Source organism: Octopus bimaculoides, chromosome 7, assembly GCF_001194135.2.
Source record: "Octopus bimaculoides isolate UCB-OBI-ISO-001 chromosome 7, ASM119413v2, whole genome shotgun sequence".
Lineage (NCBI taxonomy): Eukaryota > Metazoa > Mollusca > Cephalopoda > Octopoda > Octopodidae > Octopus > Octopus bimaculoides.
In genome coordinates this window covers 30,087,772-30,113,671 of record NC_068987.1, presented here as the reverse complement: position 1 = coordinate 30,113,671, position 25,900 = coordinate 30,087,772, and the positions used below count along the sequence as shown (strand labels likewise).

At 37.0% G+C, this 25,900-nt stretch overlaps 2 protein-coding genes across 11 annotated transcripts in view; one reads left to right on the top strand and one right to left on the bottom strand.

Moving 5' to 3' along the window:
• The window catches only part of LOC128248358 (uncharacterized), a 62,105-nt gene that overhangs the window by 24,630 nt on the left and 11,575 nt on the right, over positions 1 to 25,900 (bottom strand). For 3 of the 8 annotated variants that reach the window (XR_008264584.1, XR_008264585.1, XR_008264583.1), the window contains exon 1: positions 7,745 to 13,694. Coding sequence is in view for 5 of the 8 variants with exons in the window: in XM_052969476.1 (XP_052825436.1) it covers positions 7,745 to 7,888 (144 nt within the window). In the remaining 3 variants the exon portion in view is untranslated. Of the gene's footprint in view, positions 1 to 7,744; positions 13,695 to 14,024; positions 14,080 to 14,227; positions 14,494 to 19,223; positions 19,293 to 25,900 lie in introns of those variants that run through there. The other 5 variants (XM_052969476.1, XM_052969477.1, XM_052969479.1 and 2 more) reach the window with 5 other exon arrangements.
• LOC106883196 (uncharacterized) overlaps positions 1 to 25,900 on the top strand; it is a 72,215-nt gene that overhangs the window by 41,926 nt on the left and 4,389 nt on the right. The window contains exon 1 of one of the 3 annotated variants that reach the window (XM_014934118.2): positions 19,863 to 19,885. The exons of 1 other annotated variant lie outside the window; for it this stretch is intronic. The gene's annotated coding sequence lies outside the window, so the exon portion shown is untranslated. Of the gene's footprint in view, positions 1 to 19,862; positions 19,886 to 20,986; positions 21,204 to 25,900 lie in introns of those variants that run through there. One more of the 3 variants, XM_014934117.2, reaches the window with a different exon arrangement.

Sequence of the window (25,900 nt, the reverse complement as noted above, 5' to 3'; positions counted from 1 at the left end):
GGAGCACCACCTTTAGTCAAGCAAATTGACCCCAGGACTTATTCTTTGTAAGCCCAGTACTTATTCTATCGGTTTCTTTTGCCGAACCGCTAAGTTACAGGGACGTAAACACACCAGCATCAGTTGTCAAGCGATGTTGTGGGGACAAACACAGACACACGAACATATACACACACGAACATATACATACACATACATATATATATACATATATACAACTGGCTTCTTTCAGTTTCCGTCTACCAAATCCACTCACAAGGCTTTGGTTGGCCCAAGTAGAAGACACTTGCCCAAGGTGCCACACAGTGAGACTGAACCCAGAACCATGTGGTTGGTAAGCAAGCTACTTACCACACAGCCACTCTCCATCACCACTTGAAATTGGTGTTGGTTTGTTTACATCCCCATAATTTAGTGGTTCGGCAAAAGAGACTAACGGAATAAGTACCAGTCTTGTGTTTGTTCTCTACCACCACTTCAAATCGATGATGGTTTGTTTACATCCCCATAATTTAGCAGTTCAGCAAAAAAGTCCAATAGAATAAGCCCCAAACTTAAAAATAAGTACTGGGATCGATTTTGTTTGGCTAAACTTAGCTAAACCCTTCAAAGCAGTGCTCCAGCATGGTCACAGTTGAATGACTAAAACAAGTGAAAGATGAAAGAAATGTCATCAAACTATATTTGATATATGAGTGCAATTTAACACAGGAAAACAATGAAACAATACATCTAGAACAAATACTAATTTAGTCAACAGATTATGGTATGGAACAAAAGCTGAGCATTTCTATTCCAACTATGCAGTCATGTGAAATATAAATGAAAAAAGAAAAAAAAATTATAGACAACTCCCTGACAAAATTCTTTGGAATTAAATTCTTATTATGGTTGAAATAATTTTGAAATATTCTATAGAAAATGGAGAGAGCAGTTTTATAATAAAATGAAGAATAAAAAAATTGCCTTCTTTCTGTGGATCATCATCATCATCATCATCACCATCATCATCACCATCATCATCATCATCATCATCATCATCACCATCATCATCACCATCATCATCATCATCACCATCATCACCATCATTATTCTCATCTTCACCATCATCACAACCCACACACATCCCCACTATCACCACTACCAAGTAGCATGCAAAATTATGATAAACACACACACACATACCTCTGCCTATCTATTTATCAATCTATATACATTGTTATACTTGAGGATGGTCATATTTGGCCAATTAAACACACACGCGTTTAATTGGCAAAATATGTCCATCTCGAAGTATAACAATATCTGTTTCAACACATGATTTCACATAGAAAATCTTGCAAAACAAATACATAAAAATATCTATATATACATATGTGAGTATATATACATATGTGAGTATATATATGTGTGTGTGTGTGTGTGTGTGTGTGTGTGTGTGTATCAATGTCATTTAACATCAGTTTCCTATACTGGTATGCGTTGGATGGCTTGATGAGAAGTGACAGCCCGAGGACTGCACCAAGCTCCAGTGTCTACTTTGGCATGGGTTCTGTTGCTGGATGTCCTTCTTTATAGCAACCACTTCACAGAGTGTACTGGATGCTTTTTGTGTAGCACTGGTACTAGTGAAGTCACCAAGTAACTCGCAAGATAAGATCTCTCAGATGAGTAGGGTGTAGTGTTGAGAGAAGTGGTTTTATGCCAGTTGATGAAAGGTTGGCAAAGAGGAAATTTAAAATACTGTATTTCACCCTTTTGTGTTCAGATTATCCTGTCAAATGTGATACTTACTTATTCACATTGTTTTGAATTAATCATGCATTATCGTGTAGCTTTAAGAGTTCGATGATGTGATTGTTTATATTTTAAGAATGACCTTGTTGGGTAGATGTGAGAGCCAGAGCTCTCATCATCATCATCATCATCATCATTATCATCATCATCGTTTAACGTCTGCTTTCCATGTTAGCATGGGTTGGACGATTTGACCGAGGACTGGTGAACCAGATGGTTACACCAGGCTCCAATCTGATTTGGCAGAGTTTCTACAGCTGGATGCCCTTCCTAACACCAACCACTCTGAGAGTGTAGTGGGTGCTTTTACGTGCCCAGCCTAAAAAATCGATATTTTTTTACTGAATTGGTCTACTTTCAATTTCCTTCTTAATTTCACATTTTTAAAAATTATATTTGAGAAAAAATGGTGATCTCATGGTTGTGTGGTAAGAAGTTTACTTCCCAACCGCATGGTTCCAGTTTCAGGCCCATTGTGTTTCAACTAGTGCAGATGTCTTTTACTATAGCCTAGATAGACTAAAGCCTTGAGAGCAGATTTCATAGACAGGAACTGAAAGAAGCTAGTAATATGTACATGTATATGTGTGTGTGTGTCTTTGTATGTGTGTGTTTGTTCCCTGCCACTGCTGAACAACTGGCATTGGTGTGCTTATGTCCCTGTAACTTAGTGGCTCAGCAAAAGAAACGAATAAAATAATTGCCAGGCTTTACAAAAAAATAATAAGTGCTGGGGTTCTTCGTTTGACTAATATTGTTCAAAACAGTGCCCCGGCATGGCCACAGTCTAATGACTGAAACAAATAAAAAATAAAAGATTGTTCATAATCTACAGAATCAGACTCTCACCAAATATTTGATGTTCTGAGATACTACATGAGAAAAGTTAAGTCTAGATCAGTGTTCCTCAACCATTTTTTATCTAAGGACCCCTTTGATCCCTATTTTACTCAGATGAACCCTCATAACTATTTAATGTTTAAGAAATCCTATTATATTTTTATAATTAAATATTATTAGGAATTGTATAAAAAAAAAAACTGTTAAATATTTTCTGTATTGCAGAAGTATAACCAATTTATTGTTCATAAATTTTTAACAATGAAGTTTTATATGGACCCACAAGGGCCATATGAACCCCAGTTGAGAATCACTGGTCCAGAGAATGACATTTATATCACCTCATTGTTGTCATTGGTATTAACTCATATCCGAGTAGTTAATATGTAGCAACTGATTGAGCCTCTTCATCCTGATGGGTGTGAAGGGTGCCAGTACCTGAGGTGGCTGTTCAGGCCCAGGACAGTATAGAAGAGCTAGGGGCATTTATCACTGGGGAAGGTTTGCAGGGGTCAAGGAAGTGCGAGTTGCACTTTGCGTCTTTTACTTCTGATCTATGCTTTTGATGTAATTTTCCATCTGGTCTATTCCACTGATGATAACATGCCACCATTTTGAGCAGTCCTTGATGATTGTCTCCCAAGTATTTGTGTCAATGGAGCAGTGAAGGAAAGTGGCCTTTTTATAAGAACAAATTGGATAATGTAGCTTACTACATGAAAAAAGGGACACAAACGTGAGTGGAATAGGAATGAGTATGGCTGGAATACCTTGTACCATACGTGTTTTCTATCATGGCTGACCTGGGATAACACAATAACATCAACAACAGCACCAGCAATTCATAGTTTTCTTTTATAAAATAATAAGCCAAAACAATCAGGTTATGCTACTCCAAGCTCCCTACCTAGTGGATCTTTCATTACTGCATTGGCCAGTCACAGTAAAATGTATATTGTGCTGAAGAGGTCTAATAATATCAAAACCTGTTTGAAGTCATCTCCCATAATTGCCAAAATAACATAATAATAGTCATTGGTGCAATGCTATCTTTTACTCGTCACCAGATAACTATTTTGAATGTGTCATTAGGTAATTAATGCATAGCACACTAAATAGTTTAATACTGACATGACTATCAAACCAATTAGATAGGTGTTAGTATATTCAATACATACAGTATTAAAATCTAAGCTGCCATTCATCATTAGATAAATATTTCAAAGAAATTCCTTCATAGCTTTTATTAAATCTAAATTAAGTTTGGATTTTTTTAAATACACAATTGTGTTTCAAATAGTTTGAACTATTTCATCTTAGTCAAAGAGATTTATTGCATAATAAGTCATCTATTATTTATGGTATTTCAAAAGCCTTTTGAAAATGTTTTAGCATAAATGCCTCTTTGATTTATTCATTGTTTAATATTAATAGTTAGTCAGGTGATGAGGTATGGTGCTTTGAAAAGTGAAAGGGTTGATTATATGCACTATAGCCATTATCAGGAATATTTTTATTAAAATTTATTAAAGTTGGACATTCGTATTTTATTTATACATTTTTGTCGATGTTTTCTTTTAAACTCAATTTATATTTTTTGTGTATTTGTTATTATGTAACAATGGTTTTATAAGGATGCAATATTGTGAATATTTTACTGAAAAATTTCAAGAAATTTGACCCTGGATAAATGAATATGGAGTTTCTGGTCAACAGTTGTATTATTGAATACTTACGTAACCAGTGATATTGTTGTTAATATTTTTGCTTTTAGCTCTGTTTGGTGGTAAACAAACCAAATATCTAAGAATCTCTAATAGAACAATTATCCCAGCATTATGGAAGTCTTACACACACCTAGCAAGTGAAGATTGTGAAACAAGAAGAATTAGTAACTGTGTCATGTAACTTACAATGAGGGTGTCTAGAAATAGCTGCTAAACAGCCCTCAAATTGTATCTATTGTCTAAAAAGGGGAGACTTTGGATGAGAGTGTAGACCTTAGTTTTCTGCTCAGCAAAAAGATATGGTGATCATTGGTGAAGTTTCAGGCAGGGCCTTTTATGGCAAGTTAATTTATTTCACTTTATAAACTGTTTGTATAATTAGCCCTTTAGCATTCAGATTACTTTATCAAATATAACATTTATTTATTCATGTCACTTTGAATTAATCCTGCATTATCTCATAGCTTCATGATTTCACTGATGTGATAATATATTTTTGGAATGACATTGTAGGGTAGATGTGAGAGGCCAGTTCTGGCCAGTTTGAACATAAAACACATAGAATATGTGGGATGGATATGGCCCAATAAGATGCTAAAGGGTTAAAGTTTGAGGGGAAAATATTATGCAGCAACTCTATATTATCATCTTCTACTGTGATGAACAGACAGTCTTACAACATACTGGTCCTTTGAAACTGAAATATCCTGTATCTGTTAATCATTTTTAAGTAGTGCATCAAAAACAAGCTAGACTATGTTGGTGATCAATTTTGACCGTTCTGACCCTTTTGAAATATCAGTAATCTTCCATAACTATTTTTCTAATATATGTCAAAGTGCATGTACAACAGAGTGTAAGTGTCTTAACAGAAAAATTGGGTATAAGGAGCATCAGATGTGGTATGCAAGAGAGAAGACTGTACTGGTATGGCCATGTGATGCATATGGATGAGGACAGCTGTGAAAAGAAGTGTCAGTCTCTAACTGTGCAGGGACCTGTAGAAATAGTAGACCCAGGAAGACATAGGATGAGGTGGTGAAATATGATCTTTGGATGTTGAGTCTCATAGAGGCAATGATAAGTGACCAAGACTTTTGACAATTTACTGTGCTTGAGAAGACCAACAAGCTAAGTGAAACTGTAGTCATGGCCAGTGCTGGTAACATATAACCAGCACCTGGTACATTCTGTGGAATGGTTGGCATTAGGAAGAGCAACCAGCTGTAGAAACCAAGCCAAAACAGACTGGTATCTGGTGCAGCTCTCTAGCTTACCAGTTCCAGCCAAACTGTCTAATGAATGCCAGAATGGAAAATGGATGCTAAATGATGATGGTTCTAATGGAGAACATTTAATATTTGATAATTTTCGTGGTGAAATATTCCCCAGGTTTTTTTTTAGAGTAAACACCATGTTTTGGCATATTGTATAGCATCTCTCTTTTGTCTTGCAACTTTTACCTGTTTTAATTATTGGACAGTGACCATGCTGAGGTACCACCTTGAAGGGTTTAGTCAAACAAATTGATCCCAGTACTTACTTATTTTAAGCCTGGCAACATAATTTATCAGTCTCTTTTGCTAAACTACTAAGTTACAGGGATGTTAACAAACTAACACTAGTTGTCAAGTGGTGGTGGAGGACACAACACAAGCACAAAGACACACACACACACACACACACACACACACAAAGGGTGTTCATTAAAAATTTTTCTTGACCCACTTCCAGTTATTACAGGAAACAGAATTGTAAAAGTATAATCATAAATGTCTCTACAGGTCACATTGTAAATTGTAGCTTCCCACTAGTATTTATTTGTCTTTTATGGTTGCTGAAGTGGACTAAGGTGTTATAACTGAAGCAGTTGAATGCAGATCAGTGAGTAGGTTCTTATATTTGAGTGGTCATACACTAAAAGAGACTTTCGATGAGATGAAAGAAGTTTATGGTGACGATGCACCATCATACGATGTAGTCAAGCACTGGCATCACCAGTTCAAATGTAGCTGGACATTGGTGGAAACTACTCCTATACTTGGACGACAAAGAAACATGTACAGAACTTCATAAATTGCATGCAGTTCTCTGGATATGACCAAAAATTTAGGATTCAGGTATATAGGGGAACTAGAAAGAAGTTAGATAGCATTATATGTAATGAAACCAGTGGCCATTCCAGCTCTTGACTCAGTTGGATGAACATCGATGATGTAACAGCTGGAGGGAGAAAGAGCTGTACCAGCACTGAACTGGTATTTATTTTCAGCTAAGTAGACTGGAGCAATGTGAAATGAAGTACCTTGTTCAAGGATACACTGCTCTACCTTATTCAGGAACCAAACTTGTTATCTTATGATTGTGAACCCACCATCATAACCACTAGGCTATGCAACTTCACTTTATGTTATGATATAATATATATATATATACATACTATCAACATTATTATCAAAAATTATTATAAAATTAAATTATTAGCTATAATTTTATTAGTGTATCACACATCTAATTGCACTTACATTTCACTGATGATCAAAAGTTTGTATTAAGTCTGCAAAGCAACCAAGTAACCAGAGGTATAAAATCTTCAAGAAAACCTTTATATATATCTATATTCTTTTATTCTTTTAAATGTTTCAGCCTTGAGGCTGTAGCCATGCTTGGGCACTACCATAATGCTGGGGCACCACCATATATAGATATATTGGGTTGTCCGGAAAGTTTGCGCCGATTTTTAAAGGAAAGAAAAAGGTCAATAAATACTTGCCATTACATTCTTAATCAACCAAATATGAACCATTTTGTTGAACAATGCGTCTCCATCTTTCCTTTAACTTGAAAATACCCTCTTCCCAGAATTGAGGTGGTTTCATGGCAAATAAGTCGAAAGGTAAGCTATTATAAATCGGTAAATCGGCATGAACTTTCCGGACAACCCAATACATATATAAGTTTGCATCAACAAAGAGATCTCATTACATGTACTTGGTGACATTAAGCAAATGCATATCTATTAATAAATCCATACCTTTATTATATATGAGCATTGAAACAAATATGAAAATTATTGTGTAACATTCCTGACAAATGCTTAAGGCAATTAAAAAACAGTTTGAACCTTCCTCCTCTTTCTTTGTCTTTTCTTTCATAATCTATTTTCATATTTTTTTCTCTCATAAAGTATTTCAAATTTTACTCTTCCCAAAATACAGGTATCAAATATTATTGCAATATTAAATTAAAATCTAACACACTAGATGAATGAAACATATACACCACACTGACACAAAACGTGTGTGTTTGCATGTGAGACTTCAGAAAGACTAGTAATACGATCTAATAACTAGAGTCAGAAAAAGTGTGAAATCACATACGTCGTCGTCGTCGTCGCCGTGCCACCGTCGCCATCGCCGTAATTCTTGTTTAAAATCTATTTTCCAGGCTGGCATAGGCTGGACTGTTTGACAGGAACTGACGGGCCAACAGACTGTGCCAAGTTTCAGTGTCTGCTTTGTCATGGTTTCCTGAAGCCAACCACTTTACAGAGTGAACTGGGTAGTTTTTACATGGCTCCAATGCTAGTGAAGAGAAAGAAAAAGTAGTGCCGGTACCACACACACATGCATACACACACACACACACACACTCACACACATGCACGCACGCACACACACATTCAAACATGTAAGCATATACCCTTATGAACATAAAACATACATACGTACATATATATCATCATTTAACATCTATTCTCCATGCTGGTATGGGTTGGATGGTTTGATGTGGTAAGCCAGTGGGCTGTAACAAGCTCTATTGTCTCGTTTGGCATGGTGCCCTTCCTAACACCAGCCACTTTACAGAGTGTATTGGGTGCTTTTTTATGGCACCAGCACCAGCAGATGAAGACAAAGTCCTTACAACTGGGGTGAGGGGAGTAGTATTGAGGGATGTGGCTTTGTGCCAGTTGATGAGAGATAAAGAAAAATAATAGAAAGATAGAGGTAAGTGTCTTGCCGTAGAAGAGATACAAGGATATTCCAATTCCACTGTTGATAAAGCTGGAATGTCATCCCCTAATGTAGCAACCATGTCAGCATTATTGTCCTTCGAGGGTAAACTCTTTTCCTGCAAGTACTTGATAAGATCATGATGCCAAATTTTGTCCATTTTCAAGAGAAGTTGCTACTAGTTACTTTTGAGGTTGTCATTGAACTGTGAGATGTCGGTTTACCTGGAAAGAAACAATGCAGCTATTAACAAGAGCACTCAGAGAGTGTAAACCTCTGCCAAGGCAACACCAATGTCCTTTCAATGATTAGCCAGAGATGATTATTAAAATGAGAATATCTGAAATAAACTCGACTGCTCTCACAAACGAGAATACTAAAAATGAACCCAACTGCTCTCAAAAATTAAGTTAAAAAAAAACGGAAAAATAATCTAGCATCTTTGTCCAGTAATGGATCAATCCTAAAATCTAATCAGTTCATGCCAGTCATGAGGCCAAACATCCCTGAAAGTCTCATCCGAATCCATCCAGCGGTTCTTGAGATATCTTGTCCACGGACAAACAAGCAAACACGACTGAAAGCAATACATCCACCTTCGCTAAGGCAGAGGTAATAAGAAGAGTTGAAATTAATGCATGCAAGATTTCACAGCTGTAGCATAACTCCTTCATAGCTAACCTATGAATTTTTCAGCCCAGCCTCATATATATCCTCATCATCCTAATCATTATCATTCTACATCTGTTTTCCATGCTGGCATGGGTTGGATAGGTCATAATGTTCTAGGTCATCTCCTATTGGGAGCTGCTTCTCCGATCGACTAGTGCTTGTACATGACATTTGGTTTGGTTTCTACAGTTGGGTGCCTTTCATATTGCCAACTTCTTTACAAAGTGTACTGAGTGCATTTTCTCATAGTATCAACAGTAGAGATATTGAACAGTCTTTGATGAACAGGTTTAAAGTAATGTCATAATCTTCCATATTCTCAGCTCATTTGCAAACCACTTAAATGCATTTAAAAAAATTTTATTAGAACATTTAAATACAAAGAAACAGGAAAGAAGCAAGATAAAATAAGGAGAAAAAAAAACAGGGTTGGGGAAGTGTCAGAAGATGGTGGGGAAGGGGAAATAACCACACTGGAACAATAACTGGAACAAATGGTGTGCACAGCTGTGCCCTGTGGTAATGACCACAATGATGTTGCCATGGAGAATGGTTAGCAACACTTGCTGCAACAGCCACTCCACCTTGCAGGACTTGTTTCTCAGACGGGTTGCTGTTATCCCTATTTTGCAGAGGAAATCAGTAGTACAGAGTCCCAGAACATGTGACGGCTTGATGATGAACAACACAAAGTGATACTGGCCAGCTAGGCTCCTGTATTTAATGATTTTTTTCTCTTCCATGTTACAGGCAGCAACACCTGGGTTTGCAGCCAATGCTACAAGGTTGGAGAGGGAGAATGTGTCCCTACACATTACATCCCAGACTAGAGATCTGTCTTTTATCTTTTACTTTTTAGTCATTAGTCATGTGACATGCTGGGGGACCGCCTTAAATTTTTAGTTGAATGAACTGACCCCAGTACTTATTCTATCTGACTCTTTTGCTGAACTGCTAAGTTATGGGGACACAAACACATCAACACCAGTTGTCAAGCAGATATAAACACATAGATATATATATATGTAACGGTTAATGTTTTTGTGTTGTGTAGTCGATTGGTCACCAATTGTAACGGTATCGAAATGTTAAAGTCAGAGATTACCAATTGTAACGATAAGTATTATTTACCAATTGTATCAGGTTATAAGATGAACGATGAAGAGTGATCGAAATTTTTATAGAAATATTTATTTACCGTTACTCTAATAAGATGCCATACCACAATGGGTAGGTTAGTGTAATCGTATAATGCAGTTCTTAAAACATGCAAGGTAAAGAAAGTTAATTTCGGCCTTTATAGGTGTGTACACATTCTTGTAGTAGTAAACAGATAAAAAGATAGGGTAATGTTACCGAGAAAAGGATGCAAGCTAGTGATAGTTATAGAGTCGAGGGAAGTTGTGTCTCATAGTTGGCTGGTTGTAAACTTCTTTCTCCCTCTGGTCGTTTGTCTTTTAGTGGCTGACTGCTTGTGACAATATCTGTAGATGTCCATTCCCTAACTAATTGAGTTGTCACTAGTTACTTCGCACTGTGTCCCCAAGTGACTACTGACCGTTTGGCTTGGGGGGGTCTCCTGTTTTTATAGCTATCTAGAACGATAGATATATTACTGAGAACAATGGATTTAGCTGGTGGTCTTGTTATCTCTATTCTAGATTTTGATGGAGTAGAAGAGGTTAGAAAGGGTCAAGTGGTGAAGACATTGTTTCGGGCCTAGCTAAAGGCATCTGGAAAATATTAAACTGCTGTCAGATCACAACCATTGTTCCACCGTGGGAAAAGTTCTGACGCAGTGTTAATTTAAATTTGGGTATAGTGGATCGAATCCACTTCATGCCTGCAAGATTCACCACACACACATATATATATATATATATATACACACACGCACATACACACACACGCACATGCATAGGATCTAGTTGGTTTGGCTGCCAGCATTTCAAAAATCTATGTTTATCGAAAATTTTAAAATTTGGCACAATAGTATACTTTTCTGAGCTGAATTGCTGAGTTGTTTCACTTTTACCAGAAAATTGGTTTTAAAAAGTTATAGAGGTTTAAATTTTGATCATTTTCACTCAGTCAAGAAACAGGATTTGGAAGCTGTCATTTTGTTTGTGACTGCACATTTTGTCATCAACATCTTGAAAATAGCAGGTGTTGACAATATTTGTAAAACAACACGTGTTTTGCAGTTTGAAGCACTCAATAAGCATTTAATGTGATAGCATGAACTTAAAAGATTTATCCAAAAAACGTTATTTGTCTGTTATTTTTAACACACCTCACAACCACCTCAATGACTAAAAGAAATAAGTAGTTTTAAGCTTTCAATATGCATTTAATGCAAATGCGATCAAGAACATGTTACATGCGATAAACACATTACAATTTTTCCCCACAAATGGTTTTACCACAATACAGTTTTACCAGAAAGATTTGGAAGAATTAGATGAAAGTTCTCCAGTAATTTTCTTTCATGTAAATAAATGCTTATGTTAATTTAAAAATTTGCCAGCAAAATCTTATAAAATGACAATGTTCTATAAGATGTACATGTTTATATGTTATGTATGAAAATAAAAGAGTGAACAGAATATGTTTAAAAAGCAAACATTTAAGCATGTGATAGGCAACACATTACAAAATATTTTAAAAATTAAAAACTAAAGTTAGAAATACATTCAATCAATTTCTCAAACAACTCACAATTTTCATATCTCCTGCACCACAAATTCAGAGATATGAATTTACTATAGAATGGTGAGTGTCACAGCATCGTTTATTACCTTGCTTCACAGAGGCCCACCTACTCTCCACATGTTGAATGTGGGTACCATCTTTCCAATTAACAAACCGAACGCTGTGGTTCAGATATATACAATGGGCTTCTTTCAGTTTCCATCTACCAAATCCATTCCCAAGGCTTTGGTTGGCTTGAGGTTATAATAAAAGATACTTGCCCTAGGTGCCATGCAGTGGGACTGAACCTGGAACCATGTGGGTGGGAAGCAAACTTACCACACAGCCTTGTTGATTATTTTTTTCTTTTAGTGGTGTCAGCATTAGAGATGTAGTCTTGCTCACCTGTAGGCGGGGGTGAGGTGTAGCAGGAAACAGGACATCATGGAACCAGCACAGGTAGAGGAGTGCTTTGTACACAATATATGTAGAAAGTACTGAGTGACCTAAAGCTTATAAACTGAGAGTGAGGGGAATAGGGAGGGGAGCAATGACAGCAGAAAAATCTGTCATGGGTTGTTAGGAGAGGATAAGAGTGTATGTACAGATGTGCAGAGTGTACTCAATAACCCAGAGTATGTACGTTTGTTCAGGTGACTGAGGAGAGGAATAGGGGAGAGAGAGAGAGAGAGGAGAGTGTTGATTGGAAATATAACAGGGAAAAGTTAGTGTACATTGGGTAGTGGAATGAGGGTTGCTTGATGCAGCCTGAAGGGCAAGGGGGTGGTGTGTGCATGTGTTTGTGTGTATGAGAGTATGTGTGTGTGAGCATGTGTGGAAAAAGAGGAACTTAGTCATCACTTGCAAGTAAGTATGATGACCAGATAGCTTGTGCCATGCTTCCATTAATTGTTTTAGATACCTATATGTAGTTACAACCAAACCCATCCCTCACCCTTCAGTTCTCCCATCCTGGACCTAGCAGAACAGAGTAACTGTGACAGTTGAAGGGAGAGAAAACTATGCCAGCAGGAGGGTGGTATTCGCTTACAGGTGAGTGGACTGGAGCAATGTGAAATGAAGGACACAATGCACTACCTAGTCCAGGGTTTGAACTCTAACCACTAGGACACACACACGCACGCACGTGCGCGTGCACACTGTTAAAGTATGTTATACTATTTTTGGAAACCCTGAATATATTTCTGTCTTACATCTATTTTTCTATGCTTGCATGACTGGAATAATTTATTTGATTAAATGCTTTTCACAGTTGGCTGACCATTTTACTATTAAACCACTCAACTGTATAGAAAGAATGGAATCTTAGGTTTTTTTTAAATCTGTTTCATTAAGCAAACTAAAGCAAGTAGCACTTGGTATATTAGACATAACACATCGAAGGTTAAAGCATCTGAAGCTGTAGCCAGGTTGTCATAGTTCTAGTTTTACGAAGACAAAGTATATATAGACGACTGTTCTCTTCAGCTGAAGAGAGATTTTGGGATGCCAATGCACAAAGTATGATGTTACATGGCACGAAGACATAAGCTCTGAATGCTGGAAGAATGTCTGAAAACTTAAGACATAAGTTAACTCTTTAGTATTCAGATTACTGTTAAAATACAGTGCTTGTTTATTCACATCATTTTGAATTAATCATGCATTATAGCCTTAATATTTCGATGCCATGACTGTTTATGTTTAGAATGACATTGTAGGGTTGGTGTGAGAGGCTGGATCAGGCCAGCTTGAATATAAATCATGTTGAATATTTGGGCCTGATATGGCCAGTTTAAATGCTAAACGGTTAAACATGCTCCACTAGATGTGTAGTGCCAACATGCATGAACAACAGAGCAAAACTGATCTGAGAGTAAAACTGGGAATGGAATTAGTCTAATGAAATAATGATGATGATGATGATGATAATAATAATAAGAAGAAGAAGAAGAAGAAGCTGGACATAGTCTTAATTGAGAAAGAAAACAAACATGTTGGATCATAGATATAGCATGCCCAGCTGACAAAAAGGTATACGATAAGGAAGAAAGAAAAGTCGATAGATATGATAGGTTAGCTTGGGAAGTTAAGCAGTTGTGGTCGATGAAAAAGATAGCAGTAGTACCAATAATTGAAAGAGCCCCGGGAACGGTGAGCAAAAATCTCAAAAAGTACGTGGAACAAATAGGGGCTGCAGTAAGGGTGGAGCACTTGAAGAAAACAGCACTACTTGAAACCACCTGAATACTCCGGAAGGTGCTAAAAAAATAAGAGGTGTTACCTTAGTTCACTGGTAGGGAACAGCTGACACTGTAGTACATCTCCAGCGTTAGAAGCTGTGCAAAGGCAATAATAATAATAATAATAATAATAATAATAATAACAATAATAATAATAATAATAACAATAATAATAATACATAACAAAAATAATAATAATACACACAAAAACAGACAAATACATAACAAAAACACCAGGACTTACAAATATATATAACATACAGAAAATTGCATGACTGGGCACTGCACACATCCTACGCAAAACACTTTCAATACAGTAACCATAAGAGCATCACAGCAAACCACAGCACATACCCAAGGCACACAGAGCTGCGCTCGGTAGTGAAGTGAAAGCACGTTATAAAAATAAAACTACTGAATAATAATAATAATAATAATTATTATAATAATGATAATGATAATAATGATTTCTTTTATTGGCCACAAGGGTCCAAAACATGGAGGACAATATTACAAAAACAAAAATGTATGTGTAGTAACGCCTGCGCATGCGTTGTCTTACGCATGCGTAGAATTAATAAAGCAAGCGTTTCCCGCTCAATTCATTCTCTTTCATGCTGGCCAGCGATTGAGCATGGACGTGTGTTTAAAAGCTGTCCCTACATCTTTCGGTCTTATACTCGACAGCTCGTTATTCTCACCTCTAAAGATGTATAACTAAAGATATGTATGTTTTACCAAGTAAATAAATGTTGTTTGAGTTGTTTAGTCTGGAGTTCAGCATTCCGTCTATTTCCTTAATTTTATAGTAGAAAGTCAGGTATACAATCTAAAGATGTATAACCCACTTTCTACTAAATATGGTTAACATCAATCAAGTGGAGATAATACCACATTAAATGGTATAAAAGAGGATATATAATAGAAAGTAGAGAATTAATAATAAATAGATAAATAAATAAATAAATAGAATTCCCCATAGCAGGGCAGTCCACTTAGAGTAATCTGGAGTAAAATCCAAGATTACACAAAAATCCTGGATTACTCTGCCATCTCTCAGGCATGAGAAAGTACCCTTTTCCAGTTTCTTTCCTCCTGCTCAGAAAAGCATATTCTCAGTAAATCCATTTAGTCTCATCAGTAATGCCACTGTCGACCACCTTTTGATAAACACACTAGGAGGCAGCACCTCCCTCACCTTCCTCTTCAAATGATATTTGAAGAAATTGATGAGGGCTAGACCAGATAGAAATGTTCCTGTCTTCAAACTTTTCAGATGGGTCCACCACACAGCCTCTTTTGCCACAACCACTAAGCAGAGGAAGATCTGCCTTCCTTCTCTGCTAAGGGAAGGTGGTGTATTGATCTTCACTATATCCTCAGCAGACAGCTGAATTTGTCATAGATGCGACAACACCTGCTCCACACAATCACACAACTCTCTAATGCATGGACACTGAATTATTTCATGCAGGATAGTTTTGTCCTCCTGCAAGCTTCTTGGGCAGGTTTGGCTGTTGGCACTTCCATGACTGAAGAGCCTGTCTTGAATGGGCGGGCAATGCCCCTCTGTTGCACTGCTAAGCCAAAGACTTTTGGAAATTGTCCATGATCTTCAACCCAATGGTCCTCTACAAGAAACTACTCACACTTTTCTCTTTGATACCTAGATTCAATCCTCGGCCATTATCACTCATACCCTCAACTAGACTTCTATAGAAATATTGGGTTGTTTTCCTGCTAATGGTTTTGGGCAGCTGGTACAATGTAGTGAGCACCTGGCAACATACTAGATGACAAACGCTCAACCTTGGTCTACGTTTGACCCATGACTGCAGCTTTGTCAATGAGATGAGCTACAGAAAAACATGTCACGCAAAAGATGCCCACACAATTTCACTCTTATTTTTGTTGTTGTCCACATCGTCGCAGTGATCGAAATATTTCTATAGATGCGACAGCCTCAAAGCGTGGCTCTGCATCATTAACGATGGCATCTTAAGACCACAATGGTGTGGGTGTTGACAGCAGATGGTTTTCTGACCAGTGAAACCTGACTTCCATAAGAATTGGAAAAGCAAGCACTTCAATCTGGTCAGAGTTTTCTTAGGACAAGATACAATGATTAGGCGGTAGTACACTACTGAGGTGATATATGCATTCACTACTTCTGCTCGGCCTTTCAGAGACAACTTCCTTTCTGCCCATTTCTGGGTGAGCTTGGCCACCCTAGTCATGACCCTTTCCCAGTTCCTATCTACCTGGAGATCTGGTCTGACACAGACTCCGAGCACTTTCACCTGACCCTCTGTCAAACGACAGAAGTCACTGCTAGTCAACTTGCTTCTCTAAGAACCTAGTTGTAGACCTACTGACTTGTCCTGGTTTATGAATGCTTCTGCACATTCCTGATATTCTTTCAGTATGGTGTTGATCTTTTCTATGTCCGAAGAGTCCAACACCATAACAGTGATGTCACCTGCATATGACAGCTCTCCTGTGACCTAGTTCCAGCGGGATACCCCTCAAATTCTCCATCCTTCGCAGCAAGGGTTCTAAAGCTAAAATATATAAAAGCAGGGAGAATGGTCATCCTTGGTGTACCGAGAGTTCAATACTGAAAGGTCCCAAGAGGTGGCCATTCAATTTGACAACTGGACATAGAAATTTAATGAAATAAAAGCAATAATATTAAATCTAATGAAATTATGATAATGATAATTATTAATTTTTGTCTAAGGTCAACAATTTCGAATGGATGTGTGTAAGCTGATTACATCAACCTAAGTACTTGAAATAATGGTAGTAATGAGAAAAAAAATGATGCTGGTTTTTAAAATTCTTATTGATATAGAAATACAATGTATAGATAGCATGATAACAGAGAAAAAAATGTGTCCAGGCTTCAGAAGAGGAAAACAAACTCAAGGAAGTTATGGACATAGTGTGATCTGATCTCAGGATGCTGGATCTAACTTCAATTTTGGTCACATCCTACTGCGCTAACACTAACCACCTTGCTGAATCCTTCCTTACAGCAGAAAAAAAAAGCATCCTGCATTTCTGAAAGTTCTTCCACCCCATCTATGTACTTTTCAAAGGCCAGCTTATAGATGTTCTTGCTGAACATAAATTGTATCAATCTGACCAGTTAAGAAGCTAGAAAGGTCATGAACACTACCCCTTCCTCTTAATCAGGTTCCAGTACTAAACCCTAAGATTATCATTATTATTTAACATTCACTTCCCTTGAGTATAACTGTGTGACTGAGGGTACATCATCATCATCATCATTTAACCTCTGTTTCCATGCTAGTATGGGTTGGACAACTTAACAGTAACTGGCAAGGCCAGGAGCTGTACCAGATTCCATAGTCTATTTTGGCTTGATTTCTAACGCCGGATGTCCTTCCTAACACCAACCACTCTACAGAGTGTACTGGGTGCTTTTTATGTGGCACTGTCACTAGTGCTTTTTACATGGCACCAGCGCCCACACCAACACTTTTTATGCAGCATCTTGGTTTTAGGATCTCAATCTATTGTGGTGGGTGGGTCTTCTTGAGTACAGCAATGCACCATATATTATGGTCCTCTGTCATTGCTTTCATAAGGCTCACCATTTTGAGATCAGCCTTTAATACTTTGTCCTATGTCTTCCTGGGTCTCACTCTTTCACAACTTCCCTCCACATTAGGTGATCAGCACTCCTTTATGCAACTGTCCTCATCCATCCATATCACAAGACCAAATCAGCACAGTCTCCTCTCTTGCACACTGTGTATAATTCTTACTGGGGTCTCATCAGAGTGTCTACATCACTTGGCCAATTTCAGAGAAACAAGTAGCCAATCTGCTTATTTACACAACAAATCTAGTAGCTTCAGAGAACTAGAGCAAATAACTTGCATAGCTTTAGGATTTAACACTTTACACATGTACACATACATAATTGGTTTGATGTCATCTTTTCCAAGTTTGCATGAGTTGGCTGAGTGTTGTTGAAGGAGATATTTTGACAGCCAGATACTCTTTCTGTCTCTGTGTACCTGCCTTCAAGTAAAATGATATTTCTCCTTGTCTTTTGAACTGTGAACAGCTCAATGACAGGATATGCTTTCATGGATTTATTGTAAGCAAACAGCTTTGATTTTGTATGAAGGTGACTTTTTCAACAAATAGCATGCATATGTGAAAACAAGGGAAACAGGAAACAGGAAATTCACACACACACACACACAACAGCCTTATTCTAGTTTCCATCCACCAAATTTTGCTCATATGATATTGCTTAGCCTATGGCCATAGCAGAAAACATCAGCCTACAGCATCCACTCAGTGGAAATGTACCTTAACTATTTGGTTCTGAAGTGAATTTCTTACATGACTAAATGTGTGTGTGTGTGTGTGTGTGTGTGTGTGTGTGTGTTTGATGGGCTTCTGCATAATTTCTGTTAATAAAAATTCACTCATGAAGTATTGGTCAATGTATGGTTATAGTGTAAGCTGGCAGAATCATGAGCAAGCTGTCTTCATATTCTGAGGTCAACTTTATGTTTCATCCTTTCATGACCGATAAAAATAAGTACCAGCTGAGCACTGGGGTCAATGTAATCAACTTAGCCCCACCTCTGAAATTGCTGGCCTTGTGCCAAAATTTGAAATCAATCTATGGTTATAGTGGAAGACACTTGTCCAAAGGTCCATGCAGCAGGACCAAACCTGGAATTATGTGACTGAGAACTGAACTTCTTAATCACACAGCCAAACCTAAATACATAATATAACACTTGAAGTGTTATTGAATTGAAGATTTAAGATCTAGTTGCTACTGTTATTGTTTAATGTTACTGCTTAACCTCTGGATAATCCTGATCAAGCAGACCAAAATGATTCCAACTGTGACCATTCCTTCTATTTAATCAGAGATATCTAGAATGGGTGAAGTTCAACTACTATTTCTTGCTGATTGGGTGACCATGCAGAGATCCTTTTGTCAACTTGTCAATAATTTTGTCCAGTACTGTGTCTTAAATCAAGTTTGCTTTTCAATCAAATTTTTATTATTAATTTGTGAATTTTAATTAATTAATTAATTAGGAGGAGAGGACATGTGTCTTGGGTATAACTTTAAACTGCAACTGAATCAACCACTCACAAGGGTTTCCACATAGATTCCATCTATCAAATTTCACTCAAAAAGATTTGCTCAATTCAAAGCTATAGTAAAATACACTTACCCAAGATGTTGTGCAATGAAATTGAACCTAGAACCATATAGTTGCTAAGCTAACTTTTTAACCACTCAGCAATGCCTGCAACAAGGTAAATTGATATGTTATGGAATTTCAGGGGTAAATCAATGGTTGAATTAATTTTAGATTTATTGATCAGTCTAACTACAAAGTGACATAACACTACCAATAAACAGAGTATTTGACAATAATTTGACACTTTCACAGTCTTCTACAAATAAACAGGGAATTCTTTAAAAGAAATTACATAAGAACATCATCTAAGCATGTCTGGAATTATTATTATGCTTGCTAAAGATCAAATTAAACTAATAAATATTAATTTCAAATTTTGGCAAAAGGCCAGCATTTTGGGAGAGAGAGTAAGTCGTTTACATCGATCCCTGTATTCAACAAATACTTATTTTATTGATCCCGAAAGGATGAAAGCAAAGTCGACCTCGGCGAAATTTGAACTTAAAACGTAAAGCTGGATGAAATGCTGCTAAGCACTTTGCCCGATTTGCTAACGTTTCTGCCGGTTCGCTGCAGTCATATTTGGGAGTTGTCACCCCTTGCCTAAAGGACGAATTTTATTGACGTTTTCTTTCCTATTAACCCTAACGTGATTCTTATTACTGAAACTTTTATAAGCTCGACTCGATCAGGTATATTAAAACTCACTCGGCTATTCTTTAGAACTTCGATACTTTGGCTGACTAGTAAAAGAGCGTAACTTCATGGGATGAAATAAGAAACGGTGATATCGTATTTTGGTAGTAATAAGAATTTTCTAAACTAGGTTGGGGAGAAATAGAATATCATGTTATTGTATTATCCCAAGTCAGACTTGATCCAACAGGTCTACAATTGGTGACGTTACAGCTTTGAACATTCCGATCTTCTCCCAGTAATCATAGTGTACCTTGGAGAATGTTACTGAATGTATCCATTTATTTAAGACGTTCGGGTGACAGTCGCTTGAAGATTTGTCAGTTTTGTCTATTCTTTCATGTTTATAACAAAATAATGGAAAATTAGAATCAAACAAAAAAGAAAAGAAAAAAAACATTCATAATCTCCGTATTTTTAAGCGTGGAATTAAATAAAAGAAATCAAAGCAAGTTAAAAACAAAAACATTGTGGTGGTGGAAATCGCAATCTCCGTTGTTGAAAACATCAAGAATTCAAAAAAAATTTTGAGGAGAAAAAAAAGGGGGTGGGGGTCAGTCTACTCGTCAACACCGAATAGTATTAATATTTCCAGTTTATGTAATGGTCATAAAACGAAAAAAATGTATTTGACTGTTTATTCTATTACGTCGGACAGGATTCCATATGGGTGGGGTCCATAATTTTTTTCCCTTCTACTATAGACACAAGAAATTTAAAGGAAGCTAGTCGATTACATTGACTCCAATGCACAATCGGTACTTATTTTATCGACTCCGAAAGGATGAAAGGCAAAGTCAAGCTCAGGGGAAATTGGGCTTGTAACACAAAAACCGGAATAAATGTCGCTAAGCATTTTGTTCGGTGAGCTACAGATTCTGTTAGCTCTTCAAGGGACACAACTCCCAAATCAAAAGCTGATAATAAAATACCGCAACCAGACCTAACCTAATGTATTTTCAGATATTCCTCTTTCTCTCCACTTTTCTTTTTTAACAATCTTAGCTATCACTTTTAGTCACCTCATTTTAAACGTTTATATTTTTAAATAAGTACCTAAAATAACTATTCACCCGGTACTCAACATCTCTCTCTCTCTCTATCCATCCATCTATCTATCTATCTATCTATATAAATTTCAGTCAGTTGTCATAGTTATATACAGGTGCTCGCCGCGTCTATATAAACACATGCACACATAAAGTTATAAAAACACCTACGCAAATTCAGATTTATTATAAACACCAGGGTACATAACTTGAGAAACTTGTTTGTCTTGTAGTCATTACACGGTCACAAGTTGCTGTGCAAAAGGTTTGTAGTTATTTTATTGCATGACTTAATGCATCTGTGATTTTGATAATGGTTAAATATAATATATAACATTGTCTTTGTGTTATTAGATAAAGTATTACAGTTGGATAATTTTGATAATTCGTGAAACGCAGGTAAACTATATATATTGGGCGGTGTCTTCGTGAACAATAGAGCTTTGTCAAAATATTCTTATCACAAACCAGACAGACTTCCTTTGTTGCTTTACCTCTCCTACTAGTTCAATTACACTAAGTCATAATTGATATATATATGTATACCGTTGACATAGGGTGCTGGGACAAAGTTCAAAACACCACCGATTATAGATATTATCAATTTGGCGGAATTCTGCTTTAAGCACCCCACATAACCACTTATAAGTTTTTAATTTTTCGGTATTTTCAGAAAATTTTTGCGGAATTGCGTTCTACACGCTGATATTCATACGATTATGCAAAAACAAAAAAAATTTTTTTTTGCGTGATTTAAGGGTTATTTTTTGCACCTCTCACGACTGCCTAATACCTTCCTCGTTTGTTTGTCACTCTGACGTAATGATGTTTTTCAATATCTTTCCGGAAACACATTTAATGGTCTATTGCTGGGGTTTAAGCAAAAAATTCGGACTGTCCGTATTTTCTACCGCTTAATCAGGGAATGGTAACTTCTTTAGGGCTTCGGACAGCTGGGAACAATTATGGTGCCAAACCAGATATTTTACTTCAATTATTATTGTTGCTATTAATTTCTTTATTGTTATTATTTTATTTTTTATTTATTGTTGAATGATTTTTGTTGTTGATGGAATATAAATTATTAAATACATGAACGATAATAATAATAATTGGTTTTGATTTTGGCACAAAGCCAATAATTTTGATGGCATGGGTTTAGTCGACACCATCGATCCTAGTACTAGACTGGTACTTTATTTTTCGATCCCGAAAGGTTGAACAGCAAGGTGACCTCTGCAGAATTTGAACTGAAAATGTTATGAGCCAGAACAATTAACGCAATGTTTTTTTTTCTTTTCTTTCCGACGCATTAACAATTCTGCTAATCCACAGTCCTATTTAATAATAATAATAATAATAATCTTCTTTACTATAGGCACAAAGCTTGAAATTTTGGGATAGGTGACTAATTGATTACATCGACCCCAGTTGTCCTTCTCCTGTCTAGATGCATGCTCATTGCAGGCGCATTCTTTCATACCATGCTTATCACTCTCATCTACCTTTCAACAAATTTGCTGGGAAGTAGCACTCTGCACCTTCATTGCCATTTTTAAATGAAAGTTGAAAAAGTTGACGAGAAATTGGTCTGGAAGGAAAGTATTTGGAATTCAGCCCTTTTAATTTCGTTCATCATACACTTTTTTTGCTAAAGCCTCCAGACAGATGAAACCTGCATGTCCTTCTCATCTAAAGGAAAATGGCAGGACAATCTTTACAATGGACTTAGTTGATTGCCAGATGTGTCTTATACATGATAGCAGCTGTCTGATATAATTCCACAAATCAGTTGTGTTAATGCATTAGACAAATGCATGCAGGATGGTTCCATTGCTCTGTGCACTTCTTGGATACATCCAGCTGACAGCACTTCTGTGTCTGTAGACTTTATCTCAAAGTAACAACATACACTGATAGCACTGCTAAGTCACAAATTTCTGGAAACTATTAATGGACCCCAGCCCCTGTGGATTTATAACAACACCCCGAGTTTCCCTGAGAATGTTGTCACTTTTACCTGCCAATAATCTGATATACAGGGTGTCCACAAAGTCTGGGTACATGGGGATTAACACATACTTTAAGAAATTATTATTTTTTATATTTAATTGTTTATGTTATGATTTTATTTACTCCATGTACCCACATGGGGATTAACACATACTTTAAGAAATTATTATTTCTTATATTTAATTGTTCATGTTATGATTTTATTTACTCCATGTACCCAGGCCTTGTGGACATCCTGTAGAACTCTGATGTGAAATTTCTACCTACATATTACATCTGACAGCACTCCAAGTGCCAGGTAACCTGTCTCAGGTTTTGTTTGATCCAGAATTGCAGTTCTGATAAGGAGACTAGTTGTGGAAAAACATATTTAACAAATGGTGACCATCACCATCAAATGCATATCGTCAAAGAATTGCTGGAGATGTGGCATGCTCAGACCCCTAGTAATTTAATTTAATTAGTCTGTCCATCCAGTGCCTCACAACACTGTTGGGCTGCAAGAATGTGTTTCTCCAGTGGCTGAGATGTAGATCCATCAGCTTTTTCTGGATGATTTCGACTCCTGCCACAGCCTCATCGACCCTTAAAGTGGCGTTGATCACCTTCATGTGCTTGCAGTCCAACACTATTATGGTGACATTATCCACGTATACCAATATGGATATTTTGTATTGTAGCAATGATAGCAGAAACAACACATACAAAACAGGTTATGTTGGTATACCATGGAAAGAGGTCAAACTATACTCACTTTAGGACTCTTGCTTGAACAATGCAATTACTAATCTCTTATCATAAACCAAAGAAATAGGTTTTTTATTGTTACACAATGCCTAAAAAGTCAACTGGCTACATAATAGAAACAAATATCCTCCTCCTCCTTTAATGTCAGTTTTCTATACTGGCATAGGTTGAACAGTTTGACCAGAGCTGGTAAGCTGGAGAGCTGCACCAGCTTCTAGTCAGATTTGGCCTGGTTTCTATGGCTGGATGTCCTTCCTAACACCAACTACTACAGTGTGTGCTGGGTGGCTTTAATGTGGCACTGGTATGAGTGCTCTTATGTGGCACTGGCATGAGTGCTCTTATGTGGTACTGGCACAAGTGCTCTTATGTGGCACTGGTATGAGTGCTTCTTTTGTGGCACTGGCACAGGACTCTTGCAGACCTGAGATAAATTCTTTATTTATCAAAATTATCTTTGAGAGAAGACAAATGAATACCTTGTGGAATTTTTTTTTTTTTACATCTTTCAGTAAGGAGGGAAGACTGTGTCCATGACCCTTTATAGGGCTCCCAAAACTGGTAGGAAGGAGTTATCCTCAAACCAGAAATCTGACCAAAATCCTTGCAATAGAATGAGATCTTCTAAAAGCACTCAAGACACCAGGTGACAGTATTCAGTTGGGAGATGGATTAACACTGACTATAAGTGAGAAGAATTGAGCATCTCAAGGGATTAATAATTAATTTCTTGAATTACTATGCCATTATGGAAAAGACAATCATTTTTTTTTTTTTTTTTTTGGAAACAGGAGGTCAACTGTGAACAAACATTTCTGTTTCAATGCACATCATTAGCATGCAGAAACAAACATGAATTTGCTACAAAAGTCCTCATGGAACAGAATCCCTTTGGCTAATGATTATTTTCAATAAAATATTTTGTTCAAATATTTTGGGCGGCGAGCTGAATTGTTAGCACGCCGGGTGAAATGCTTAGCGGTATTTTGTCTGTCTTTACGTTCTGAGTTCAAATTCCGCCTGGATCGACCTTGTCTTTCATCCTTACAGGGTCGATAAATTAAGTACCAGTTGTGTACTGGGGTCGATCTAATCGACTGGACCCCTCCCCCAAAATTTGGGGCCTTGTGCCTAGAGTAGAAAAAAAAAATTTTGTTCAAGGTTTTCTGTTATTAAGCAGGAAAGTAGACAAATTACTAATTCCTTCAGGGAAATGGCCCTACACAATATGTAGAAAAGCTGTAAGTGGAAATTCCAAATGGTGTACCTTGTGCAAACTATGGATGCATAAGAGGTGCAGTGGAATTAAAGGAAGGTCAGGAGAGAAAGTAGTCTTTGTGTGAGGCAGATGTGTAGGAACAATAAACACTTATGATATACAGGAAATAGATTGCCTCAAAAATCCATGGGGATCTTAAGAGGTAGTTAATAATTTCTGTTACATAGGTGACCAAATTAGCAGTGGTGGAGGATGCTCTGAAAGTGTAGTTGGTAGAATAAGAATGGGCTGGACAAAATTCAGAGAGCTACTGCATTTGCTGGTAAGGAAGTGCTCTTCCTTGGAGTGAAAGGCAGATTGTATGAGGCCTGTGAATGAACAGTTGTGCTATGTTGTAGTAAAATGTAGACTGTGAATGTAGAGGATATGCAAAGCATGAAATGTCAGTGAGCATGTACAAGAAAGTGTAAATGTGTTTGAAAGAAAAAATGGGTATAAGAGGCATCAGATGTGCAAGAGAGAAGACTGTGCTGGTGTGGTCATGTGATGCACATGGATGAAAACAGCTGCCTAAAAAAAAAGGTACTGATCTCTATTCATGATTTTAATGTATTTGAAAGAAAAGTTGTTCTCTGTGTGCATGTATGTATGTCTCTCCCATCCCCAGCAAGACACCTGCTTCTGTCCCTTTATCATACTTTAACCTCTCAACATCCGGCATAAAACCACTTGCTTAAATACTACTCTCTCTACTTATTTGAGGAGCTTGTCTTGTGAGTTACTTGGTGACTTCACCAGTGTCAGTGCTATGTAAAAAAAAAAAACACCCAGTACACTCTCAGGTGGTTGGCTGTAGAAACGATGACAAAGTAGACATTGAAACTTGAGGCAGTCTTCTGACTTGCCAGCTCCTGTTGAAGTGTCTGACTCTTGCCAGCATGAAGAAATGGACGTTAAAAGATGATTATATATATATATATATA